Below are 25,174 nucleotides of genomic sequence, written 5' to 3'. Positions count from 1 at the left end.
CTTCTCCCATTTAATCTCAGGATGTAGTTGTAATGTTCAATGGGGTATAGCACAAGTATTACTGGGATGTTTTAAAGAAATCTATTGAATTCACTTCTGTATCAAGCAGAAGGTGAAGCGAGGGATGGAGGAAGGTGGTGTATGAGAATAGAGAAAGGTACATTTTGCTTAATTTCATGTAAACTATTGTTGTATGTAAAGTAAATAAGGTTTTTAAAATGTTTAAGAAGTTTCATTTACATTTAAATTAAAATGCAGAGCCCCCCCGGACCAGCGGCCAGGACCTGGGCAGTGTGAGTGCCACTGAAAATCAGCTCGCGTGCCGCCTTTGGCACGTGTGCCATAGGTTGCCTACCCCTGGTATATACAGTACTTTGTTTTTGGTATTATTCTCTTTTACAGTTCAAAAATATATTAAAAACATTAACTTTTTAAAGCTCTATGATGTTGAAAACGGTGCGAAAAATTTCTTGCCTTTCCATTGTTTGTAAAGCCAGAAGATGAAAGGCATTTTTGTGTTCTGAATCAGATCATTTATCCTTTTATTATCACTTCTGTTGTTTTGTGGCAGGAATGTTACACATTTGGAGGAGTTATCCGAAGTGCGATGTTTAAAGAGTTGAGCATGTCGGCATGACAGATCTAAAAACTCACCAAGAATACCTGATGTGTATGGATTTCAGTGACAGTTTTTGATGATTTTGATCGATACACCAGATCCTCAAAAGAAGGATCTAAGAAGACTGTAAGAAAAGGAAAGAGACAGGAATTTTAAATCTTAGGTACTGCAGGTTACTGTTAGATACATTATTGCAAAATTCCACAAACCTGTACCATGCTAGTAGAGAGCAGAGGCAGGGAAAAATACATCTTGGGCTGTCAACACAGGAAAAGAATTGATTATTATGATCATTTTGGCACAACAAAATTGTTTCTATGAGTATTTGAACTGTTGCAGTCTTTTCTACGTTTTCTATCCTTTATTAAGAAATGTAATATTCTGTTTAAAATATGTAGATTTTTCTGTTGTTGTGTCTTTCAAGTGAACACATTTTCCAATTAAAACATAACTAAGCCAGCATTTTTTAAGTTATGGTGAATTTTGTAACGGAAACAAGGAAATTCAGGGGCTCCATGCAGCCATTAAATTAAAACTTTCAAACACACCTAGATCTCATTGACTTTCAGTGGAACTTTGGCTCATACATGTCTAAGAGACTTTTGAAAATAGGACTTAGGTTGCTAAGTAACTTAAGTCATTTTGAAAATTTTATTCAAAGATTCTCCATATGGCTTTTTAAGAAGTCCCAAACTTAAGCTGACTCCTTTGCTCAGTTCTAGATCCCTCCCATAGCTACCACGTTTTAGATGGCGCCACGTGACATGTTATGCAAAATGCTTAATGATTTAATTTGCATATATGCAAATTTGTACAGCCATAAACTTAATCTTAAAATCAATTGTGTGGCTATAGTGTTGATGAAAAGTGTAACCTTGTAAGCCCTGGTGAATGAAGCCCTTAGTTTATCTATAGGGCTATAGCAGGACCATCTGCTTACGTACACTGTATTACTGGCATGCCTCAACCCTGATCTGTGGAGGGTGCACGCTCTAAAGGTAATAGAGGTACTTCAGTGTGCATGGCTGTAAACATGGGGACTCACCCCTGCAGGGCCTCCTGCTGGTGCTCGCCTGTCCTCTGGCCCCCGTGTCCCTCCTGGACCCAGTGCCCCTTTCTCTAGGTGCTGCCCCTTGGCAAGAACCCCTCAGTCTTAGAGTCTCCTCTCCCCGGGGAACCCCCCACCCACTATTCCTAGCTTGCCTCAGTATAAGGCTACTGCCAGTCATCATCTAGCCCCACGCCCTGGGGCTGACTGCAGTATCAGCCTACTCATCACTGGCAAGGAGAGTTTGGACCTGCTGCCTTGGCCTACCCCTGGGCTGCCCTCTGCAACCCCTAGTACCTCTTGGCCTTCTGCTAGGCTGCAGCCTGGGGCTTTCCAGGCTGGAGCTCCCCAGCTCCTCTGCCTTTCCCCAGCCCTGCTCCACTCTGGTACCCTGTCTCTAGCTCCCTGCAGCCAGGCCCTTCTCTCTCTGAATACAGAGAGAGACTTCTCTGCCTTTATAGGGCCAGCTGAGTCTGTTTGGGGCATGGCCCCAGCTGCAGCCACTTCCCCCAATCAGCCCAGCCTAAAAGCTGCTTTCTCCAGCCACAGCCCCCCTCCCAGGGCTGTTTTTAACCCTTCAGGGCAGGAGCTGGGATCCACCCCACTACACAGGCTCATGCATTTCTTGGCCTTTCTGCTCAGTACGAAGTTTGGGGATGAATTTGTGACATGGGAGCTTGTCAAGGTTCCTCCCCCACTCTGAACTTTAGGGTACAGATGTGGGGACCTGCATAAACACTTCTAAGCTTAACTACCAGCTTAGATCTGGGTTCGCCGCCACCATCCAGATTCCTCAGTGTCTGGAACACCCTCTTTCCCCCCAAAACCTTCCCCTCCCTGGGTAGCCTTGAGAGGCTTTTTCACCAAGTTACTGGTGAGCACCAATCCAACCCCTTGGATCTTAACACAAGGAGAATTTAACCATCCCCCCCTCCATTCCCCTACCAATTCCTGGTGAGTCCAGATCCAATTCCCTTGGATCTTAAAACAAGGAAAAATCAATCAGGTTTTTAAAAAGAAAGCTTTTAATTAAAGAAAGAAAGGTAAAAATCATCTCTGTAAAATCAGGATGGAAAATACTTTACAGGGTAATCAGATTCATATAGCCCAGAGGAACCCCCTCTAGCCTTAGGTTCAAAGTTACAGCAAACAGAGGTAAAATCCTCTCAGCAAAAAGGAACATTTACAAGTTGAGAAAACAAAAATAAGACTAACACGCCTTGCCTGGCTGTTACTTACAGGTTTGAAATATGAGAGACTGGTTCAGAAAGATTTGGAGAGCCTGGCTTGATGTCTGGTCCCTCTTAGTCCCAAGAGCGAACAACCCCAAAACAAAGAGCACAAACAAAAGACTCCCCCCACCAAGATTTGAAAGTATCTTGTCCCCTTATTGGTCCTTTGAGTCAGGTGTCAGCCAGGTTTCCTGAGCTTCTTAACCCTTTACAGGTAAAAGGATTTTGGTGTCTCTGGCCATGAGGGATTTTATAGTATTCTACACAGGAGGGCTGTTCCTTTCCCTTTATAGTTATGACAGAGCTCTAGCCTAACTCACCTAACTCATCTCATGTAGGGGTCACCAACCATCCATTAGATGGGAACAGACCTACTGAGCTGGGCTGGATTCAAACTGGAGAGGCTCTGTAGCTAAATAGAAATGTCCTGGAGCATCTAGTCCACCAATAAATGCTAATGTTGTATCTTCAACCAATAAGGCTTGATTTCTTGAAACATAAATTTATTAAATGAAATTCTGACCTATTTGGAGCTTACACAGGCAGGGTCTCCCACTCTCTGAACATGTAGGCAAAATATCCCCCACACCATTCTGTCTCCTGCAAACACACACTAAAATAAAGTGCCCCTCACTGTCCTTGCAGGAGCAGACATTATTATTCAATATGCAGACACACAATAAGGCCAATATTAATACAACATTCCAATTGACATTAAATAAAATGCTTTGCAATATAAAATAATTTCAACAATTACAATTATTTCAAGATCCTCACTCTAAAGTAAAAAATGGGATCCTAGAGGTGCATATACTACATTAAGGTTGCAAAGTCAAGTTCTCAAAAGTTAGGATACTTATGCAACCTTAATTCTCTCCCTTTGGAAATATGTAATATGATACAGTCATTAATAACATGATCATTCACAATTTTTTTCCTGCATTGGTGGTCAGCAGGATGTGAAGCCACAACACGGACCACTTCCACTTGTGCGAAAGGAGAAACTGGTAGAAGAAGTAGGCTTTTATCCTCTGTGTGAACCAGCGCCTACTGGAAGGGGACACATCACACTTTGACAGTGGGTTACGTAACTATTTTTTGAGATAGCAGTGGAATGTTGGATTTCAGGATTCCTGGGTTCTACTCCTGTCTCTGGGAACAGAGTGTGTTGTAGTGATTAGAATAGGAAGCATGTTCATTTTGAAAGGCATTGTGGCTGAGTGGATGAGATTTGGCTTCATTGTATTGGAGACCTGGATTATAGTGCCTGAGGTGACTTTATGCAACCTCTCAGGATGCCTTATTTGTAGAATAGGGTGGGGGAACTGATAAGTGCCTGCCTTCAGGGATGGAAAAATGAGAGCTTGGCCAATAACAGGGGGTTGTGAACTACACAGAAATACTAACAACATTCAGTGGAAGTGAAAATGGAATTCATAGATTTTTGGATCTTAGTTCAAAGCACCTTGTCCTAGGCAAAGGATATTCTGTGGAGTCTCTATCTCTAGCATGTGCCATTTTACCTGAGGTAGGGAGCCATACATATAAGTGTCATGGGGAGGGCAAAAGAAAAACTTTTCAAATCTTCTCTCCACCCCAGGTTAGGGTGAAAAATGCACTCATCTTCTTTTGTCTTCTCATTTACGCCCCACCATCATGATTTAATGTATTTATTCGGTGTGTGTTATTGTAAACACTAAACTGTAAGTTCTGCTTAACAAGAATAACAACGTCTTATTTTTCTGCCTGTAAAGTGCTATGTACACCTATGGCATTACAGAACTAGTACTGTTTGGCAGGGTCTAGTGGACTGAGCATATTACAGTAATGTCAGAGTAAACTAAAGTCTACACACAGAGTGATTGTAAACCTCAAAGGTTTTGGCGTGAATCATGCCGGGATTGTTTAGGGGAGAGGCTGGATTCTTCAGTAATAAAACAAACTAAATTAGGTATTGTCTAAAACAGGGATCAGCAACCTTTGGCACGCAGCCTGTCAGGAAAATCTGCTGGCGGGCCGGGACAGTTTGTTTAGCTGCAGCATCTGCAGGTTCAGCCTGGTTTGCTGTTCCAGACATTTGACAACATAGCAGGACACTTGACTACATAGCAGGACAGAAAAGAAATACTCCCAGTTCAAAATAAATCATTCAGATTCGCTATTACTCTAGCAGGAATTTATCAGTCTGACGTAATAGTAATAGTAATATAGTTTGATTGTGGCTTTGCTGTAAAGTCGTGTTTAACATTCGTATATAATCAAATCCATTTTGCTCCATCAGCTGCTCAGAACCATTTTTTCGCTGCCCCCAGGAAAATGTTGTAAATTAGATGTGGCATCTTGGCCATGTCTTCTGCGAATACATTTTAAAATGAAATTCTTACAATCAAGGAATAACTTACAACTCAGACAAGGTATTAAGGTGGCAGAAGAAAGATCAAGAAGTCAGTTAGAGTTGAATTATAATTTAAGAAGCTCAGGAAAGAATAATGTCATTGCATTCTTAAAAGAAATATTATTTTCATTCTTATTTTGTTTCTTTTGCTTATGCCTCATCTCATAGCCTATGCTGTGCAAGGTGGATAAGATAATGACCTGCTTCGATGTTCAGCCACTAAAACTACCCTCTGGTATAAGTAAGCTGATAAAGGCCATGCACTGTAACCGACTTGCACAGCTGAACAAATCTGGGTACAACTTGATCTACAACAGCTAGTGCTCAAAAACCCCATGTGACTCCATATATTGTTGCTATAAGACAGCGTTTCTCAAACTGGGGTCCATGGAGGTCCTCCAGGGGGTCCATGGCCCTCACTGATAAACTCCTCCCCCTCCCTTCCTCAACTCCTCCCCCTATCTCCTGGAGGCTACTGAAGTCAAACCGGGAGATTTTAGCCACTAAAAATCTGGCGGTGCAGCAGGTCTAAGGCAGGCTCCTTACCTGTCCTGGCTCAGCACCATTCCCAGAAGTGACTGGCACGTCCCTGTAGCCCCTGGGCAGAGACAGGAGGGTCTCCATGTGCTGCCCCCGCCCCGAGTGCCGACTCCGCAGCTCCCATTGGCTGGGAACTGCGGCCAATGGGAGCTGTGGGGGCAGTGCCTGCGAGCAAGGGCGGAGCATGGAGACCTCCTGGCCCCCCTGCCTAAAAGCCACTGCCAGAGAGACATGCTGGTCACTTTCAGGAGCCACTCAAAGTAAGGCTCCTCAAGGAATCCATTTTGAAGCACTTGGAGGAGAGGAAGGTGATCAGGAATAGTCAACATGGATTCACCAAGGGCAAGTCATGCCTGACCAACCTGATTGCCTTCTGTGATGAGATAACTGGCTCTGTGGATATGGGGAAAGCAGTGAACCTGATATATTTAGACTTTAGCAAAACTTTTGATAGTCTCCAGTAAGGCAGCAAAGAGTCCTGTGGCACCTTATAGACTAACAGACATATTGGAGCGTGAGCTTTCGTGGGTGAATACCCACTTTGTCGGATGCATGCTTTTACAGTCTCCCATTGTATTCTTGCCAGCAAGTTAAACAAGTATGGATTGGATGAATGGACTATAGAGTGGTTAGAAAGCTGGCTAGATCGTAGGACTCAACAGGTAGTGATCAATGGGCTCATCTAATGGTCTAATTGGCAGCCGGTATCAAGCGAACTGCCCCAGTGGTCTGTCCTGGGGCTGGTTTTGTTCAACATCTTCATTAATGATCTGGATGATTGGATGGATTGTACCTCAGCAAGTTCGCAGATGACACTAAGCTGAGGGGAGAGATAGATATGCTGAAGGGTAGGGATAGGGTTCAGAGTGACCTAGACAAATTGGAGGATTGAGCTAAAAGAAATCTGATGAGATTCAACAAGGACATGTGCAGACTCCTGCACTTAGGATGGAAGAATCCCATGCGCAGACTTACAACACTCCTCCATAATGATATTTCCCTTTTTTTACAGTATTACACTGTTGACTCAAATTTAGTTTGTGATCCACTATAACTCCCGGGTCCTTTTCTGCGATACTCCTTCCTAGGCAGCCATTTCCCAATTTGTATTTTTGGAATTGATTATTCCTCTCTAAGTGTAGTACTTGCATATGTCCTTTATTTCATCCTATTTATTTCCGACCATTTGTCAAAATCAAATCTAGAACAGCCTCCCTTCTAGTTTTTTGTAATCATAATAAGCAAACACAGAAATTCTCCCTAGGAATTGTTTTAGCCCAAATAATTGTCCTTCTGCGTGATATCAAAATGATAAGGGATGCACAGAAAATAAATAATTGATAAGACTAACATGAGCACAGTGCTTGATATCAACATAAAGTAGGAATATCTATAGAAATTGGTAACTAATGTGTAGGATGGCTTTTTAAAATTCACTGAATGTGACTCTTCAAGTTATTTAAAACAAAGAGGACCACAAATCCTAGAAATACTAAGCCCTAAGAAAACAATTGGAGAGGCCTCTAAAAATATTAAATGCTGGAGAAATCATACATAAATGATTCTAAATTATAATGAAAATTCAACCAATACTTTGAATTTAGGTAAGTCCTCTTTTAGTGCCCTTCACATACTGATGTAGGGAAATGTGCTATTCATAGTCATAATTAAGTCGTCCTGAATTACTGGAGAAATAAATTATTTTCTTTTGTTAGTGCTGAATAAGGCTTCATTTCTAATGCAAAGAGCTCTCCAAAAAGAATTGCCATATGAGCATAAGAACTGAATAGAATAATGTTGCTATGGTTTAGAAAGGATTTGATTTGGGCTGTGCCGTGATATAGCAGGCTACTCCACAACTCTTGTAGTGTCGGACTAGTATCACTTCTACTCTAATTGAGATTTTTCTCTATTGAAGTGTTATTCTTATTGATGGGTGGCTGGAAGGAATTGCATAGTGTTAAACATTTAACAAAAAATAAAGTTTGGGGAAATGTCACATTAATTTGGAAATCATGTGATCTTCTTTGGAAAATTGTTTGATAGCTAGGCCCCCCTTCTGTTGAGGGTGCTTTGGCCCCACCTCTCACATGCTTCATCCTGGTCTTTGTGATCTGCCTAGTCCCAAAGGAATGCAGCTGTCACAATAGATCATAGATCGAAATTTGGTCTTTCAAGTAACTGGAACTTGATCCAATAATTGCTTTGAAAATTGGGACCAAGACCATAAACTGGCATTGGAAGCTGACTGGGAACCAGTGGAGTGATTTGAGTATGGGCGTGATGTGCTTCTGGTGGTCTAAACCATGAAGACGGCTGCCAGCCACCCCGTACCTGCAGAAGTCTGTGCGTCATCTTCACATTCAGCTTGTGATATAAGCAGTAACAGTAATTCAGTCTGGTATTGACAGATGTATGGATCATTGTGTCCAAAACCTTGTCTGGGAGGAAGGCATCAAGTATCTTAGAAAGCTGAAAGGAAAAGCAGGCATTTCTGAAAACTGATGCAGCCTGGTAATTGACGCTTAGGGAAGAGTCAAGCAGGACTCTAAGCCTTCAAGCAGCCCTAACAAATGGGGGCTTTATGACTTTGATGTAAGGTGGAGACAATGCCTTAGCCAGTTCTTTGAAGCAGTTCCCCTTTCTGACCAGCATCACTTCAATTTTGCCTAGATGCAGCTTGTGCCAGCTGCTCGTCATCCAAGAGCTAATTTCCTGTAGTACTGGTGTTGGTTCAGCAGAGTGAACATGACTAGAGGAACACAGGTCTTTTAGAATCAAAGAACATCAGGGTTGGAAGGGACCTCAGGAGGTCATCTAGTCCACCCCCCTGCTCAAAGCAGGACCAATCACCAGATGGATCTTTAGCTCAGTTCCCTAAATGGCCCCCTCAAGGGCTGAACTCACAACCTTGTGTTTAGCAGGCCAATGCTCAAATCACTGAGCTATCCTTCCCCCCACTAGAGTTTTCTCTGTACTGTGGCCTGGTCTGAACCCTGATTTGGAGGCATCCAGGATGTTGGCTATTGTCACATGTTGTTGGAGCATAGTGGTTACTGTAAGAGATATGGCAGTTTCCTGCCATATCCTGGAGATACCTAATTGAATTAAATTTAAGTGTCTTTTGACAGATGTGAGATCTGGGGGTTCAAATGACTATACTGAACAATATGTCAGACAAGAATGATTTCTGGAACAAAAAGTATTAAGTGGTTTTCCTGGGGAATATGCAGGGAGAGGTGACTCCAAATTCCCTCTAGATTTGCAAAATTCCTTTTGAAGCTACACCCTGAGGAGTGGGTCTGTGTCTGCTGATCCTCTGTTGCATGAGGCTAAGATCAAAAGCCTAAGCTGTATAAATGAAAGACTGAACTACTCATGGTTGTTCTAGTTCTGAGTCTGAGACAATTATGAACTTGAAACCATGGGGAAAACCCAATCATGGGTTTTGAAGGATTGACACCTATCAGAGATGGCGGTGGTAGTTGGGGTGACCTTTGGTAAGCTCTTTAGTATGCTTGCTTAACTTCATTACTCAGAAAGATAATGGAACAAATAATCAAACAATCAATTTGTAAGCACTTAGAAAATAATAAAGTGGTTGTGACAGGGTGTGCATACCCTGCACTGGTCCTGAAGGGATTAACCCCAACACTATGGGCAGAGGAATTCTCGCCCCTCAGACTGTACTGGGCATGCTACAAGTGCTATGCTAGTATAAAAGGAAGCAGCCAGGCTCAGTCTGGGTTGACCGCTGGAGAGGAAGGTCCTTTGGTGGAGGCTCCAGCTGAGGAGCCGTCACAACCCTTGCCTGCAGGAGCCGGAGATCCCAAGATCCAGACAGGAGATCTGTGGCCAATGGTGCCTCAAGGAATTATCTGCACTGAGGAGACCGGAGACCCCGATGTCCCTATTGACTGCAGCTTCAGGAAGCGTAGTAGGAAGTGACCCAGGGAGGGTGAACGAGTGGTAACTCCTACCCATATGAGATCAGCATGTTTTGGTGGGATTCCCTGCTGACCCAGTGGCAGACCACTCCATCACTGTTAGGGCCCTGGGTTTGGTTCTGGTGGACTCGGGTGGGCCCAGGCCCCCCTAACCGGACTGCTTCCTTCCTGGTGACAGCCCCTTGGGTATTGGCCACGAGGCCACACAGTGCTGTACCTGAGGGTGGCTATATGGACTCTGGCCATTAGGCCACGCTATCCCGACTCGAGGGCCATGTTATTGAATCTGGCCACTAGGACATGCTGCCCTGAACTCAGGAACTACTGTATTGGCTCTGGCTATTAAGCCACACTATCCCTGTGGTATTGACACTGGCCACTGGGCCACACTCCCCTGAACTCAAGGGCTACTGTATTGACTCTGGTCACTAGGTCATGCTGCCCTGAACTCAAAGGCTGCTGTATTGATTCTGACCCTTAGACCTCATCATGGTGAGGCACAAGACAGTCTGGTAGACAGTAACCACATTATCAGCATACCCACTGTCCACCCCGACAGGCAGGGCCGGTGCAAGAATGTTTCGCGCCCTAGGCAAAACTTCCACCTTGCGCCCTCCCCCCTCGCGCCCCCGCCCTGAGGCGCCCCCCCCCACATGGCAGCTCTTCCCCTCCACCCTGAGGCGCCTCCCTCCCCCATGGCAGCTCCCCCCTCTGCCCTGAGGCGCCCCCCTTGTGGCAGCTCCCCACCCTCTGCCCTGAGGCACCCCCCCTGCCCCAGCTCACCCCTGCTCCACGCACGAGCACCCCAAGCATGCCATGGCTGCTTCACTTCTCCTGCCTCCCAGGCTTGCAGTGCCTAAGCTGATTGGTGCTGCAAGCCTGGGAGGTGGGAGAAGTGAAGCGGCCATGGCGTGCTCGGGGAGGAGGCGGGGCAGGGGTGAGCTGGGGCGGGGAGTTCCCCTGCGTGCGGCCCCCCCCCACTTGCTGCAGGTGGCCCTCCCCGCGCTCCCTTGCCCCAGCTCCCTCCGCCTAAATGCCTTCGGTGACCGGGGCGGCTGAAGCCGACCGCTGCGGTAGCGGCCAAAGAAAATGGCGAGCCTCAAATGCCAATGCTAAATGGTTGCACCGTCCCTGGAGACAGGGTATGCATACACCATTACAGTGATAAGTAACAGTCAACATGGATTTTTTTCAAGAGCAAAACATGTCACACCAACCTAGTATCCTTCTTTGAGAGGGTAACAAGCCTTTTCATTGGGGTAAGCAGTAGATGTGATATTTCAATTTAGTAAGGCTTGTGATACTGTCTCACATGACCTTCTCATAAAGAATCTACGGAAATACAGCCTAGACAAACCTACTATAAGGTGGGTGTAAAACTGGCTGGAAAACAGTACTCAGAGAGTAGTTATCAATGATTCATAGTGAAGCTGGAAGGGCATGTCAAATGGGATCCTACAGGGATCTGTCCTGGGTCCAGTTCAATTCAGTATCTTCATAAATGATTCGGATAATGGCATAGAGAGTATGCTAATAAAGTTTGGAAATTGGAGATGATACCAAGCTTGGGGAGGTGGGATTGCAAGTGCTTTCGAGGATAGGATTAGAATTGAAAATGATCTTGACAAACTGGAGAAATGGTCTGAAATAAATAGGATGAAATTCAAGAAGGACATATGCAAAGTACTACACTTAGAGAGGAATAATCAGTTCCACAAATACAAAATGGGAAATGACTGCCTAGGAAGAAGTACTACAGAAAAAGATCGGGGGGTTATAGTGGATCACAAGCTAAATTTGAGTCAACAATGTAATTCTGTAAAAAATGGGAAACATAATTCTGGGTTGTATTAACAGGCGTGTTTTAAGCAAGATGCGAGAAGTAATTTTTCCACTCTACTCTGCGCTGCTTAGGCCTCAACTAGAGTATTATGTCCAGTTCTGGGTGCCGCATTTCAGGAAAGATGTAGATAAATTGGAGAAGGTCCAGAGGAAAGCAACAAAAATGGTTCAAGGTGCAGAAAACATGACTTTAGAGACACTGAAAAAAATGAGTTTGTTTAGTCTGGAGAAGAGAAGACTTGGGGGGAGGGAGGGGGACACAGGACCTGATAACAGACTTCAATAGCATAAAATGTGGTTTTAAAGAGGAGAGTGATAAATTGTACTTCTTATCCACTGGGGATTGGGCAAGAAGTAATGGGCTTAAATTGCAGCATGGGAGATTTAGGTTAGATATTAGGAAAAACTTCCTAATTGTAAGGGTAGTTAAGCACTGAAGCAGATTACCTACCGAGGTTGTGGAATCTCCGTCATTGGAGGTTTTTAAGAACAGGTTAGACAATCACCTGTCAGGGATGTCTGGATAATACTTAGTCCTGCTCAGTGCAGGGGCCTGGACTGTATGACCTATCGAGGTCCCTTCTCAATCCCACATTTCCATGATTCCATGTAAGTTTTTTTTATCATTTTTAATGTTTTTTCTGCAATGCTTTCCCCTTAAGAATAAATGTGCTTGCTTGTTAAGAGCTGTGTGATAACTTATAACTGCAGGCCACCGTGCTGTTCATAGCCTCTGGAAAGAAAGCAGAGCATATACTCAGGCCTGTTGAGGCAGTGTGACTTTCTGGGAATATTACACTGTAAACAGTGAACTTTGCAGACTGGAAAAATCCTGGTTGGGGGAAGAGAGAGAGAGAGGTGTCTATCCAAGAAAGGCGATAACTGAGGAAGTGAGAGTTTAAAGTTGATGCTTGCCTCAAATAACAGTACTTTGCCAGTAAGTGTCTAATGTAGACCGGGTCTGAGGTACAATGTGATGAGTTAAACATGGCACAGGCTTTAAAGGTGAATTTTCTCTCTTATCATAGTCTAACTTTTAAAAATTATAATAATGCAAAAAGAAGGTGAAAACAAAAGAGGCCAACTATTTTGTTTCTGTACTCATTGGTGCCATGTACTACTTTTTCGAGTGATGTCATAGCTATAGGAAATATGTTGACATACACCCAGACTTAAAGTATTTTTAAAGCAATATGACAAGTTTTTGAAGTGTGAATATGGTTGACTATCAAATAATGTCAACATAAAACAATTTTGGTAGTCAAAAACCAGTTATGTGCTTTTTGGTGGTTGTGGTTGCTTGGGAGGATTAATCAAGCCAAACATGAATAGAAATATCTTTATGAAATGTTTGATTAATTTTTAGATTTATATACTGTTAGGAGCCTAATATCCTACAGTCGGTATGAGAAGACATAAATTATTTCCTGATGCTAATACAATATAGGTCTCTGTAAACGTGTGGGTCCGGGGCTCAACCCTCCACGAGGAGGAGGGGAGCCACACCGGCCCGTCGTCCCCACGAGGGTTCTGCCCGGCTCCTTTAAGGCTGAGCAATACTAAAAGAGTCAGTTAGGGCTCAGGCCTTCTGCTGCAAGGCTGAGCAATATTACAAGAGTCAGTTAGGGCTCAGGCCTTCTGCTGCAAGGCTGAGCAATACTACAGTTCAGGGGGCTCAGGCCCTCTGTGGCAGGGGCTGAGTAGCAAACAGTTCAGGGAGCTCAGGCCCTTTGTGGCAGGGGCTGAGTAGCAAACAGTTCAGGGAGCTCAGGCCCTCTGTGGCAGGGCTGAGCAGCAAACAGTTCAGGGAGCGCTGGCCCTTTGGTGCAGGGGCTGAGCAATAAACAGTTCAGTGAGCTCAGGCCCTTTCTGGCAAGGGCTGAGCAGCAAACAGTTCAGGGAGCTCAGGCCCTTTGGTGCAGGGGCTGAGCAGGGAACAGTACAAAGTGGCTCAGGCCCTTTGTGGCAGGGGCTGAGCAGCAGACAGTTCGGGGGGGGGGGCGGCTCAGGCCCTTTGTGGCAGAGGCTGAGCAGAAAACAGTTTAGGAAGGCCCAGGCCCTGGATTAGGGCGGGGCAACAACAATTAGGGCTCAGGCCCGTAGGTGCAGGGGCTGAGCACTGGGGTGAGGGAGAAAACTGCCACCCGCAAGTGGGGGTGGCAGTGGGGACGCAGCCCCACCCACTCCACTGCGTCCCGGCCCGGGGTCCTAGCAGCGGCTATGACCGCTGACGGTCAGTGGGGATCCTGACCGCAACACACTGACATGGGCATTGTTTGATCAGCAGCCTGACTGAGGTCAGCTGCTCCCGGGCCACTTCCAATATCCCCCTCGGGGCCTACCTGTTCCGCGGCGTCTGCTCCCGGGAAGTCTAACTGCATGGGCTCCTCGCAGCCCGGGCTGGGGGGTAGATCCGGCAGTTCCTCGGGGAAGTCCGGCCAAATCTGCTCCGGGGGTTCCTCGGGGTAACAGCAAGGGAGCAGGGAAGTCTCTGGCAGCTCCTCCTCGTATGTGGCGCGGGGAAGCTCCGGCGGGTCCTCCCAGTAGTGAGCGAGGGGAAGCTCCGGCCAGTCCGGGCAACTGCTCTGGGCTCCAGTGGTTTCCCTGCCCCGAGCCCTCTCGGGCAGGTCTGCTCCCGGCGGTGGCTGGGCTCCAACTGAGCTCTGAGGGCCGGCTTTTATGCTTCCGGGTCGCCGCCTGACCCTCTGAGGGGTGGGCTCACTGCTCTGTAGCCCCGCCCTTTCCGGTGTCTGGGGCTCAACCCTCCACAGGGAGGAGGGGAGCCACACCGGCCCGTTACAGTCTCCTATTGCTGATTTTAAATGTTAGCAATGTCTTACAATACATCGCTACCTCAATATAACGCCACCCAATATAACACGAATTTGGATATAACGCGGTAAAGCAGTGATCCGGGCGGCTGGGGAGAGGCGGAGGCGGCTGCGCACTCCAGTGGATCAAAGCAAGTTCAATATAACACGGTTTCACCTATAACACAGTAAGATTTTTTGGCTCCCAAGGACAGCGTTATATCGAGGTAGAGGTGTACTATTTATGCAGAGTCCCGTAGAAGTTTCCTGTCTATCAGAATCACATATAATTTACTAGAGAGACAAGGTGGGGTCTCTTTTAAAAGATATTACCTCACCCATCTTGTCTGTCGAATATCCTGGGGCCGACATGACTACAACAACACTGCATATAAGTTGCTCGCAGCCATTGGGGGTGCATAGGATTTGGGCAGGGGTGAAAGTAACTGAGGACACTTACTGGTACGGGGCGGGGTGGCTCTGGCCCCTGGAAGGGGTGGGGCCTCAGGCGGAAAGGGTCAGCATCCCTCAGCCAGCCCTTCCAGGCCGCCTGTCCCACGCTGCCTGGGGCTCCCGTGTTGATTTAAAGGGTCCGTAGCCCCGGGCCCTTTTAAATCGCTGACCCCAGGGAAGCTGCTCCCTTTCCCCCAACGTTAAAGCGCTGCCGCAGCAAAGGACCATCAGCGCTTTAATGTCCCTGCCCCTTTTGCCTCCGCTGTCAGCGGCTCTGCTGCTATGGACCCTACCAGCAGGGCTGCTGATGGGGGGGAAGGGGCAGCGCTTTAAGGATGGCACTTTGCCGCGGCAGCTCTTTGAGAATCCTTAAAGCACTGCCGCGGCAAAGGATCATCCTTAAAGTGCTGCCGCAGCAGCGCTTTAACATTGCTACACCTTCCTTTCCCCCCTCCCCCCTGTCGGCAGCCCTGCTGGTAGCGTCCGTACCGGCAGAGCCGCTGACAGGGGAGGCAAAAGGGCCGGGACATTAAAGTGCTGCCATGTTAGTGCTTTAATGTGGGCTGGGTGTGGGCCTGTGCGGGTTCTTACCGGTACAGAGTACCGGCCCGTACCGGCTCACTTTCACCGCTGGATTTGGCATTCCTATTTCTTTGATGCAATGTGGATGGGGTAATGGTGTGATAAGATTTTAAACTCTACCCCCAATAATTGCCTTTAGAAGATGGGAAGGGAACCCCAAACCTCCTCCTGGGCTCTTCAAGAACCATCATGCCCCTTCATCTTCTAGCAGACCGGCAAGATTATGTCTAAACCCCCTCTCGTTTTCTGAATTCTCCTGGAGACAACCTTAGGGGTTGTCATATTCATACTCAATACTCTTCAGCAATAGAGAGATTGTCCATAAGGGATTTCCCTAGCTTAGACACCAACCATGGTTAAAGGACAAGTCCGGCATATGTATGTAGCAATTTAGTCCCACTGTTAGCAAAGAATAGGGATGAAGGCAAGCTGCTTGCAATCTGCCGTCTAACCCTGTGCTCAGTCTAGCAGATGGAAGAGGGACCCCCCTCATTTGCCTTCCCAAGAAAGCTGTTGAGAGGGGAATGGAACTAAAAGTTAAACAGTCTTCTTACCCAGGAGATAATTCAGAGTGTGTGTGTTAGGAAGGGTTATTAGCATCCTGCTGTTCTCTGTTGCTGCTGCAGTGTTGTGGAGAGATGTTTTATAAGTCAATGTGTTAGGTTGGTTGGTAATACTAGGTTGACAGTTCCTTGAGCACATAAATTACAATACAGTCTTTAATCACATGATAACATACTATTTTTTCCATAATACCCTTGCCTCACTCAGTGCACAAGATGGATGCTCAGCGGAAGAATCGAGGGTGAATGGGCAAATATAAACCAGGCATTTCCTCACTTTCGAATGCTTGACTTTGCAACTTAAATAATATTTTTAATGGATTTTCTTTGGTACATAAGTACTTATTGCTTGTCTTGAGTGTGTCATCTCTATTTTATTTGATTTCCATTAATGAAAAAAAACTAGCCAGTGTGCTTTTCCTTTAACTTAAAATGGGTAAGCATAGTCTATTAAAAATAAAATATAATTGTAGAGATAACTTTGCAACTTTAATGTTCTTTTAAAGGGTGTGTGTGTGTTTGTGTGTTAAAATGTAATCTTCAATATAGGAGAAAAGAACTGTATGAATGTGGTTTATTTTTTTTGAAGGGATGAACTATAGGAAAGACTACGGTGTAAAACTGTAGAATACTTCTGAAGTGACTCAGTTTGTAGAAATTTATTCAGTAACATTAGCCTAGGGGGAAAAATAACACATTAAACTACTCTGCTTCCCTTTGAATTAAGCTGAAATTGCAGATTTAACAAATTACATACTCTATAACTCACTGCTTTGCTTTGGCCAAGTTTAACTGTGAAATTATTTGTCCTGATTGTATATATTTCTATTTATTGAATTAAATAATAAGCTACTGATATGGCAGGGATAAGGAAGTAGGGTGATGTAAAAATCCTGCATAATGTTATAGTACATGGAAACTTTAAAAAAATACTTTTAATATTAAGAGACGTATCCAGGAAAAAGGTGAACAATTTGAATAAATAGCTATAGCAAAAATCTTAGATCTTTATATACAAGGTGGATTTATGTCTTTTTTTTTTTAATTACTAAGTAAGAAAAGACTGGAATTAATAATACATGCCAAACAATATTACTCTCAAATTCAATGTCTACAAGGGATCTTGGTGAACAAGTATTCTTGCCGGCAAGCTAAAGACGTATGGGCTGGATAAATGGACTATAAGGCAGATAGAAAGCTGGCTAGATCGTCGGGCTCAACAGGTAGTGATCAATGGCTCCATGTCTAGTTGGCAGCCGGTATCAAGCGAAGTGCCCCAAGGGTCAGTCCTAGGGCTGTTTTGTTCAATATCTTCATTAATGATCTAGAGGATAGTGTGGACTGCACCCTTAGCAAGTTTGCAGATGACACTAAACTGGGAGGAGTGGTAGATACGCTGGAGAGTAGGGATATAGGATACAGAGTGACCTAGACAAATTGGAGGAGTGGGCCAAAAGAAATCTGATGAGGTTCAACAAGGACAAGTGCAGAGTCCTGCACTTAGGACCGAAGAATCCCATTCACTGTTACAGACTAGGGACCAAATGGATAGGCAGCAATTCTACAGAAAAGGACCTAGGGGTTACAGTGGACGAGAAGCTGGATATGAGTCGACAGTGTGCCCTTGTTGCCAAGAAGGCTAACGGCATTTTGGGCTGTATAAGTAGGGACATTGCCAGCGGATTGAGGGACGTGATCATTCCCTTCTGTTCAGGATTGGTGAGGCCTCATCTGGAGTACTGTGTCCATTTTTGGGCCCCACACTACAAGAAGGATGTGGAAAAATTGAGAGTGTCCAGCAGAAGGCAACAAAAATGATTAGGGAGCTGGAGCACATGATTTATGAGGAGAGGCTGAGGGAACTGGGATTGTTTAGTCTGCAGAAGAGAAGAATGAGGGGGGATTTGATAGCTTCTTTCAACTACTTGAAAGGGGGTTCCAAAGAGACTGGATCTAGACTGTTCTCAGTGGTAGCAGATGACAGAACAAGGAGTAATGGTCTCAAGTTGCAGTGGGGGAGGGTTAGGTTGGATATTAGGAAAAACTTTTTCACTAGGAGGGTGGTAAAGCACTGGAAAGGTTACCTAGGGAGGTGGTGGAATCTCCTTCCATATAGGTTTTTAAGGTCAGGCTTGACAAAGCCCTGGCTGGGATGATTTAATTGGGGATTGGTCCTGCTTTGAGCAGGGGGTTGGACTAGATGACCTCCTGAGGTCCCCTCCAACTCTGATATTCTATGATTCTATGAATCTTCAATAGCCACAGGAAACATTTTAGATGACTAACTAAAATCTATATGAGTGAAATTGCCTTAAGCCTCAAAAAGTCTGATTGAATTCTAATTCATATCAGAACCCCATTGCTCCTGAAACAAGGTAAATGTAGTTAAAGTACTTGTGTAGTGTCAGAAACGTACGTGCCGCTTTACAAAACTGAATAGCAACAGCCGTGTCTTCACCAACAAGTACTGACTTTTCCTGCTGCTAATGTCATAAGCAGACATGGCATTAGGTTGAATGAGTTTCTCTCAGCTGCCAAAAAAGATGAAAAAAAATGGATAATGAGAAGGTGAGGGAACAGAGTGAAAACAAGATTTAGAAAACAAAAATTACAGGAAAATAGGCCAAGATTAGTGTAAAATGGAAACTGGCCCTCATTTTTTTTCCACCCAGTGAAATCTGTGAAACCAGCCTCACTTTTAAGTGAAATGATATGGTGGCTGCTTGGTATACTTAGAGTAATTTCTAATAATTGAACTAAGTGGTATGCTTAAATGGATAAAAAGATACCATGTTGCATGGGCCTAATTAATAAAAGGCACTGCAGATAAACAGGATTTCCTGGGAGAAAGTACGTTTAGTTATCGAACTATCACAAGTCTGTAAGGAACTAAAAAAGTATTTGGAAATTCAAATGTTCAGGAGCAATACTTTGTCTGTAATTATAGAAGTAATATCGTTTTCACACTTAGATAGATCATGCTTATTACAGGCTGCAGCTTATAAATATTCGTTTGTGGAGCTATTCCCTTTTAGAACATCCATCTTTACCCTTTCATTCAAATGTTCAGATTGCACAAATGCAGTCTTCATCCCCTGGACTGATACTTGCCTTTTGCTGTGGGGGCATATGTATCAGTTGATTGAGGGTAAGAGAGGGGGAGACATTTTGGAGCCCTTAGGGATCTTAGCACCCTGTGGTTCTCATTTCACCATTTAAATAAGTGGCCAGATTTTCGAAAATGCTCAGCCCCCAGCAGCACTTACTGCTTTCAGTAGGAGTTGATCAGTACTGAGCATCTTTGAAAATCAGATCACTTCATTTATATGCCTATATGGGAGCTTAACACTTAAGAAAATCTACCCCCCAGCTGTGGGTTCATCGGATCATTCTCAAATGGTAATATATTAGCTGAAGGCCTCATGCGCTCCATGCCTAATGGAATTATTCTATCCAAAGCTGACTAGTAATCATGTGTCAAACGTCAGTGGAGGAACCTAACTTTATCAGAATTTCAAATAGAGATAGAAAGAGAGACACCAAGGCTGTATTTCTCCTCATGGGAAGTCTTTGGCTTTATTATGGTATGATTATTTATAGATTTAGTTAAACAAAAGTTTCCTGTATTTCACCATCTGGATTCAGAACTCTCCACAGTGATCTTTGGATGACCACGAGGCTGCATCACCACAACTTTATATAGGGCCTCCCACTCACAAATTGTTGCTGTTGAAGACCGTAGCAACATGACAGCTCCAGGTGCTTCACCTTCAAGAATAAGTCATGCCTTCTCTCTGTTGCTGTTTATCTAGCAAGTATGCATCAGGGTTTTTATATTTGTATGTAAAGCATTGTAAATATATGACAATTTGCCTCAGGGCACTATTACTGAATGCCCCACAATAACATTTAAGATGGGTAAAATTGGAACTGCTAACTCTTTTATGTTCTCATCTAGGATGGAAATCAGGGCTTTCTCTGAAAAAAGGTTTGCAATTCTAGAATGCTCTCTCCTTGTTTATATACCTGAGTACACATTTACAGTATCCTTTACAACAAGGCTCAAACAATTGTTTACCCCTTAACAGCATTAAACAATTATTTACAAAGTATCTGGAATGTACTAGCTGAATTTCTGAGAAGTAGACATTGTCCACTTCCTTCTTTCTGTACAAATTCCCACGTCAGAAGAGTTGGATAGTTTGTCTGTGCTGGATGGGATGGCTTCAGAATCCTGAAAGGTGTCTAGCAGTGGCATCTCTCTGTTGGGCTAACCTTTCTTTTGTCAGTTCTGGGACCTTGTAAGGTTTATAATCTAAATAGACAAAGTACAGAGGATTGGATACATAAGAAGCAGATGACCAAGTAGTATTGTTAAACATATATCTTGCATATTATTTATTAAAGAAAAAAATAAAAGTTGCTTACTACTCTACAAAACTTTCTGATGCTATTTAGAAGTGATGTAGAATCAGAGGACAGGAGCTTCTTGACACCATGTTCCTAAAGAAAGCTAAGACAGTTGCCCAGAAACAAGAGTTGAAACACTCACCGACCAATAGTTTGGAAGTTGAAGTTAGATACATTCAGACTATAGATAAGGCACAATTTTTTAACAGTGAAAGTAATTAATCATTGAAACAGTTCATATAGGGATGTGGTGGTTTTTTCATCACTTGATAAATCAAGACTGGATATCATTCTAACAATTATGATATAGCTCAAGCAGAAGTTATGGCTTTGATGAAGAGATTATTGGGTGAAGTTCTTTGGCCAGTGTTATGCAGCAGGTCAGACTAGATGATCATGGTTAAATAGTCCCTTTTGGCTTGAAAATCTATGAATCTAAGAGTCAAATGAATCTTAAAGTTTGATGATTGCAGCCTATAGTGTAAGATTAGGTATTTATTCTTATTGATGTTTGATTAATTGTTGTCAAAGCCTTGTCAATAAAATGCTATGGGGAACAGCAACAGCACCCTTAGCATAATCACAAGCTTCTTTCTTTTCTTTGGAATTGTCTTGCCATAGGAAGATAGATACCTGTCAAGATAAGTAGATGAGATGTTGAGAGGATGGCTTTTGTTTTATGACCCATCTCCTGCCTTCTCTCCTTTGAAATCCCAACTCAAGGCTTCTTCTACTGAGAACTCTACAACTGGCAAAAGGAAACAGACTTGGGAAAACAGACTTGGGAAAAGTCTGTTTGTCTTTACATTTTATAATATTCTTTTGGTATCAGAATTTGCACAGTCACATCCTGCCCAGGGGAAAAGGCTTTCTGTGTTTGGTCTTTTTAAAGTGTAAGCTCCATAGGGTACAGATGCTGCTGCCTTTCATGTTTGTATAGTATGTAGCACATTGTGGCCACTGTAAGAATGGCAATAGTGATGAAAGTATTCAGCATGGCTTCTTTAAAGACTGGCAACTCTAGCTATAAACCACTGAAACCATTTTCTAATATTTTTTCATCTTTTTAAAATGATGGTTTGGCTATGATGATCATATGTTAAAAAAAAAATGGTCGCTGGCTAAAAGACATCTCACGATTCCATTCCGACACAATAATTTTTCAGAGTAAAATTGTGCTTAACAGTAAAACTAGGTTCTTATAAGCTTGTGCATTATGACTGGTAAGATTCTGCATTTGGAACTTCATTAACAGTTTGCTGAAGATAATGTCAATCCAGCTCATTCTTTCAGAGGTGTGCTGGTTTGGCAGGGCTAACAAAGTTTTAAAAAGTAGTAAAATGTATTTTGTCAGTAAACTTCGTAAAGATGGCTCTGAAAAAACACAGAGGTGAAGTCTATTTAATAATAAGTTGCCATTAGTCAATTTTCTGACAATGTCCACATTTTAATTTTTTTTACAAAAAACAACCTATCCTTATGAGTGAGCAATTTTCCTTCAAACTTACATATTGTGAAGATGGCAGGTGCAACTGTTACTCACCAGAAAAGGATTGTTTAATTGCTCATTATGCAAAAGTGTATGTTTTTAGTTAGCGTTCACAGTTTTAACCTCAGTCTAATTTAGCTGTACACAGTGGCTTCTAGCAAAACATCTGCAGAAGAAGTGATAAAGTTTCTAATGGAACTGTGATATTTGTATGAAAAAAACCCAAACCCCACGTGACTCGGTCCCAATGCTGAAAGGCATCGTATAAACTGAGAACAATAAAATTGGAAAATAAGTTGTCTGCATCTGAACAGTAAATGCAAATCTATTAGTTCAGCCCTGAGACACGTGGAAAGGCTTGTCACTAGAAACACTGAAAAATAATTTTCCTTTTGGTTCACCTGCTTTTCTTGGTCTAGACACTTTCGATTTGTCTGTCTTGCACAGTGTTGCTCAAGCTTTCTCCCAATTAAAGGACATCAATGATCATTTACAGGTTAAATGTGGTCAAAGAAGGAAGGGCTTCAGCCAGTATTCTTTGGAGAGCTGACAAGAGCATCTTCAAATTCTGTATGGAGGTGCTGTATGAAAAAAAAACACAGGATGGTAATAAGCACTTCAAGAATCACTTAAGTCCTTTTTGATAGTGTGGAGCATTGTTGTGTGCAAAGATAGTAAGAATTAGGCCAGGACGGCCTAAATTTTGATGCAGATTGTTGGCCATTAAGAAATAGGAAGGCAAGGAAATATTTGCAATTGCTGTCCTATTATGCATGGAACAGCCTTCATGAATTACACAAGGCCACTACACTCTCCTTCAGATACCTCATCTCTGCTTTGTCTCCTACAAGAAGATCAGTCAACCAATAATGGCCTGGTTGTGCATCATTTGAGATAGTTGATTATATTTCAAGTATCAGAGGGGTAGCTGTGTTAGTCTGGATCTGTAAAAAGCAACAGAGTCCTGTGGCATCTTTAAGACTAACAGATGTATTGGAGCATAAGCTTTCCTGGGTGAATACCCCTGCGTTTGACGAAGTGGGTATTCACCCATGAAAGCTTATGCTCCAATACATCTGTTAGTCTTAAAGGTGCCACAGGACTCTCTGTTGCTTGATTATATTTCGTTTTTTAAAAATTAAGATGATTTGGATCCTGTCAAGTTATTGCGCTTCTGTGTCACTACATGTTCTTATTTTCATTACCCTTCTGCCTTCCCTCTTTTTTCCCCTCATACTCAAATTCCCTCACACTGTGGTAATCCTCATCTCTTCCTTCAAATCCCCTTTGGTCTGCTGGAATGGTGCAAAGCAGAAGTAGCAGGATCAAAGATCTGTTAAGTTACATACACTTTATACTTCTTTATTATTCCTTTTGAACAATATGTCATTCCCTATCACTTTGAAAAATGGAAAGGGGTCTGTGGGGGGGAGGGCAAGGCGGGGGGGATGAAATAATTGTATAGGTAACTGCTGTGGTTTAGCTGCTACAAAATAGAGAATAAAGATGTTATATAATTACAAAAATAGAATCTAAGCTTCTAATATTTTCAAATCACACTATAAAAGCTTAATACTCTAGTCCCATAGAGAATTTGTAAGGGATTAAAATAAATCATTTTAATTCATCACATTTACATTTGTGCAAATAAGAAAATCTGACTGAGAATATGCCCCCACATCTGATGCACAGGCCCTGCTAGTAGAGTTTAAAACTTGGAGCAAATTAAAGTTGTTTTGATTTGAATTCATAATCTTTTGTTTACAGACAAATGTAAGCTTTCTGAGATTGGTAATTTAAAGTTAATTAGCTTCTGAACTCTAAATTTACATCTGAATCTGGTTACTGGGAAGAGTGGGGGGAAAAAAGCAACCAACTACTTGAAATACAGATATAAATGAGCCCAGATCATATGCTGGCCAATCTTGCCACATCTTTTGATTTTGAATTGCTTGTTTTAATCTACAATATCTGGCTTCTTTGCACATTTTTAGGTAAGGTTTCAAAAGACAACAGAAATTTTGTGTACAGAACATAGCTTTGGCTCGCTTAAGTAGAAAAGTTCTGCACCCTTTTCAGAAGATTACAGATCTGGCTGTGAATCTGGTTGTAGCCTTGAGCATCAGTGTAGAATCTTAGTATACCAAGCTACAATGAAAAGAAGGAGCTGTATTCTGTAAATGCTAAGTATTGTTAGTTAGAACTCTATCAGGCTATATAATAGAAATGGCTATGATGTTGGTTAGAATAGTTTTGACATTCAGTCATCATTATTGATGGACATGAAAATCCCAGAGTCCTCCATTAAAATTTTAGCTTTACAAAGTATGTGTGTGGATTTTGTGTTTTTCTTTAAATATTTGATTGAAACCAGCCTGGGCCACATTTTCAAGGGAAGTTGAAGCAGGATGTCATCATAAAATCATAGAACTGTATGGTTAGAAGGGATCTCAAGGGATCTGCCAAGATGCAGGATTTCTTGTGTCTAAACCATCCAAGGCAGATGGTTATGCAGCCTCCCTTTGAAAACCTCCAGTGAAGGAGATTCCACGATTTCCTGAGTCAGCCTGTTTTATTGTCCTACTGTTCTTACAGTTAGGAAGTTTTTTGTGAGATTTAATCTAAATTCGCTATGCTGTATATTTGAACCCCTTGCCTCTTGTCTTGCCCTGTGTGGAAAAGAGAACAATTTTTCTTCATCTTTTTTATGGCAGCTTTTCAAGTATTTGAAGACTGCTGTCATGTCCCCCCTTAATTGCCTCTTTTCCAAACTAAACATACCCAGTTCTCTTAAGCCTTTGCTCATATGACTTGCATTCCATCCCCTTGATCATCCTTGTCACTTGTCTCTGGATCCTTCCTAATTTCTCTACATTCTTTCTACATCCTTTAGCGGTGACTAAAATTGGACACAGTACTCCAGCTGAGGCCTACCCAGCACTGAGTAGAGTGATACTATCACCTCCTGTAACTTGTATGCTATGCCTCTGTTAATACAACCCAAAATTGCATTTGCTTTTTTTGCAACACCATCACATAGTTGATTCATGTTGAGGTTGTGATCCACCACAACTCCCAGATCCTTCGCGCAGTTGCCAACTTTCACGTGGTAAATAAGCACCCCAATTTTCACAATAATCCAAAAATCAAGCTAATCCCATTTCAAAACAAGGCCAAACAAGCCAACCCCTAAGAACGCCAGCACTCTCTGTGACTAGATCCCCCCCCGGTGTGCTGTCTGGGA

General features: G+C 43.2%; 1 protein-coding gene across 4 annotated transcripts in view; it reads left to right on the top strand.

Moving 5' to 3' along the window:
* The window catches only part of SLC36A4 (solute carrier family 36 member 4), a 219,076-nt gene that overhangs the window by 107,721 nt on the left and 86,181 nt on the right, over positions 1–25,174 (top strand). Inside the window, exon 11 of one of the 4 annotated variants that reach the window (XM_039520290.1) lies at positions 572–1,081. The exons of the other annotated variants lie outside the window; for them this stretch is intronic. Within the exon in view, the coding sequence (XP_039376224.1) occupies positions 572–573 (2 nt within the window). The 3' untranslated portion in view covers positions 574–1,081. Of the gene's footprint in view, positions 1–571; positions 1,082–25,174 lie in introns of those variants that run through there. 4 annotated transcript variants of the gene reach the window in all.

Source organism: Mauremys reevesii, linkage group 1 (genome assembly GCF_016161935.1).
Source record: "Mauremys reevesii isolate NIE-2019 linkage group 1, ASM1616193v1, whole genome shotgun sequence".
Lineage (NCBI taxonomy): Eukaryota > Metazoa > Chordata > Testudines > Geoemydidae > Mauremys > Mauremys reevesii.
This window is presented reverse-complemented; position numbering and strand designations above follow the sequence as displayed.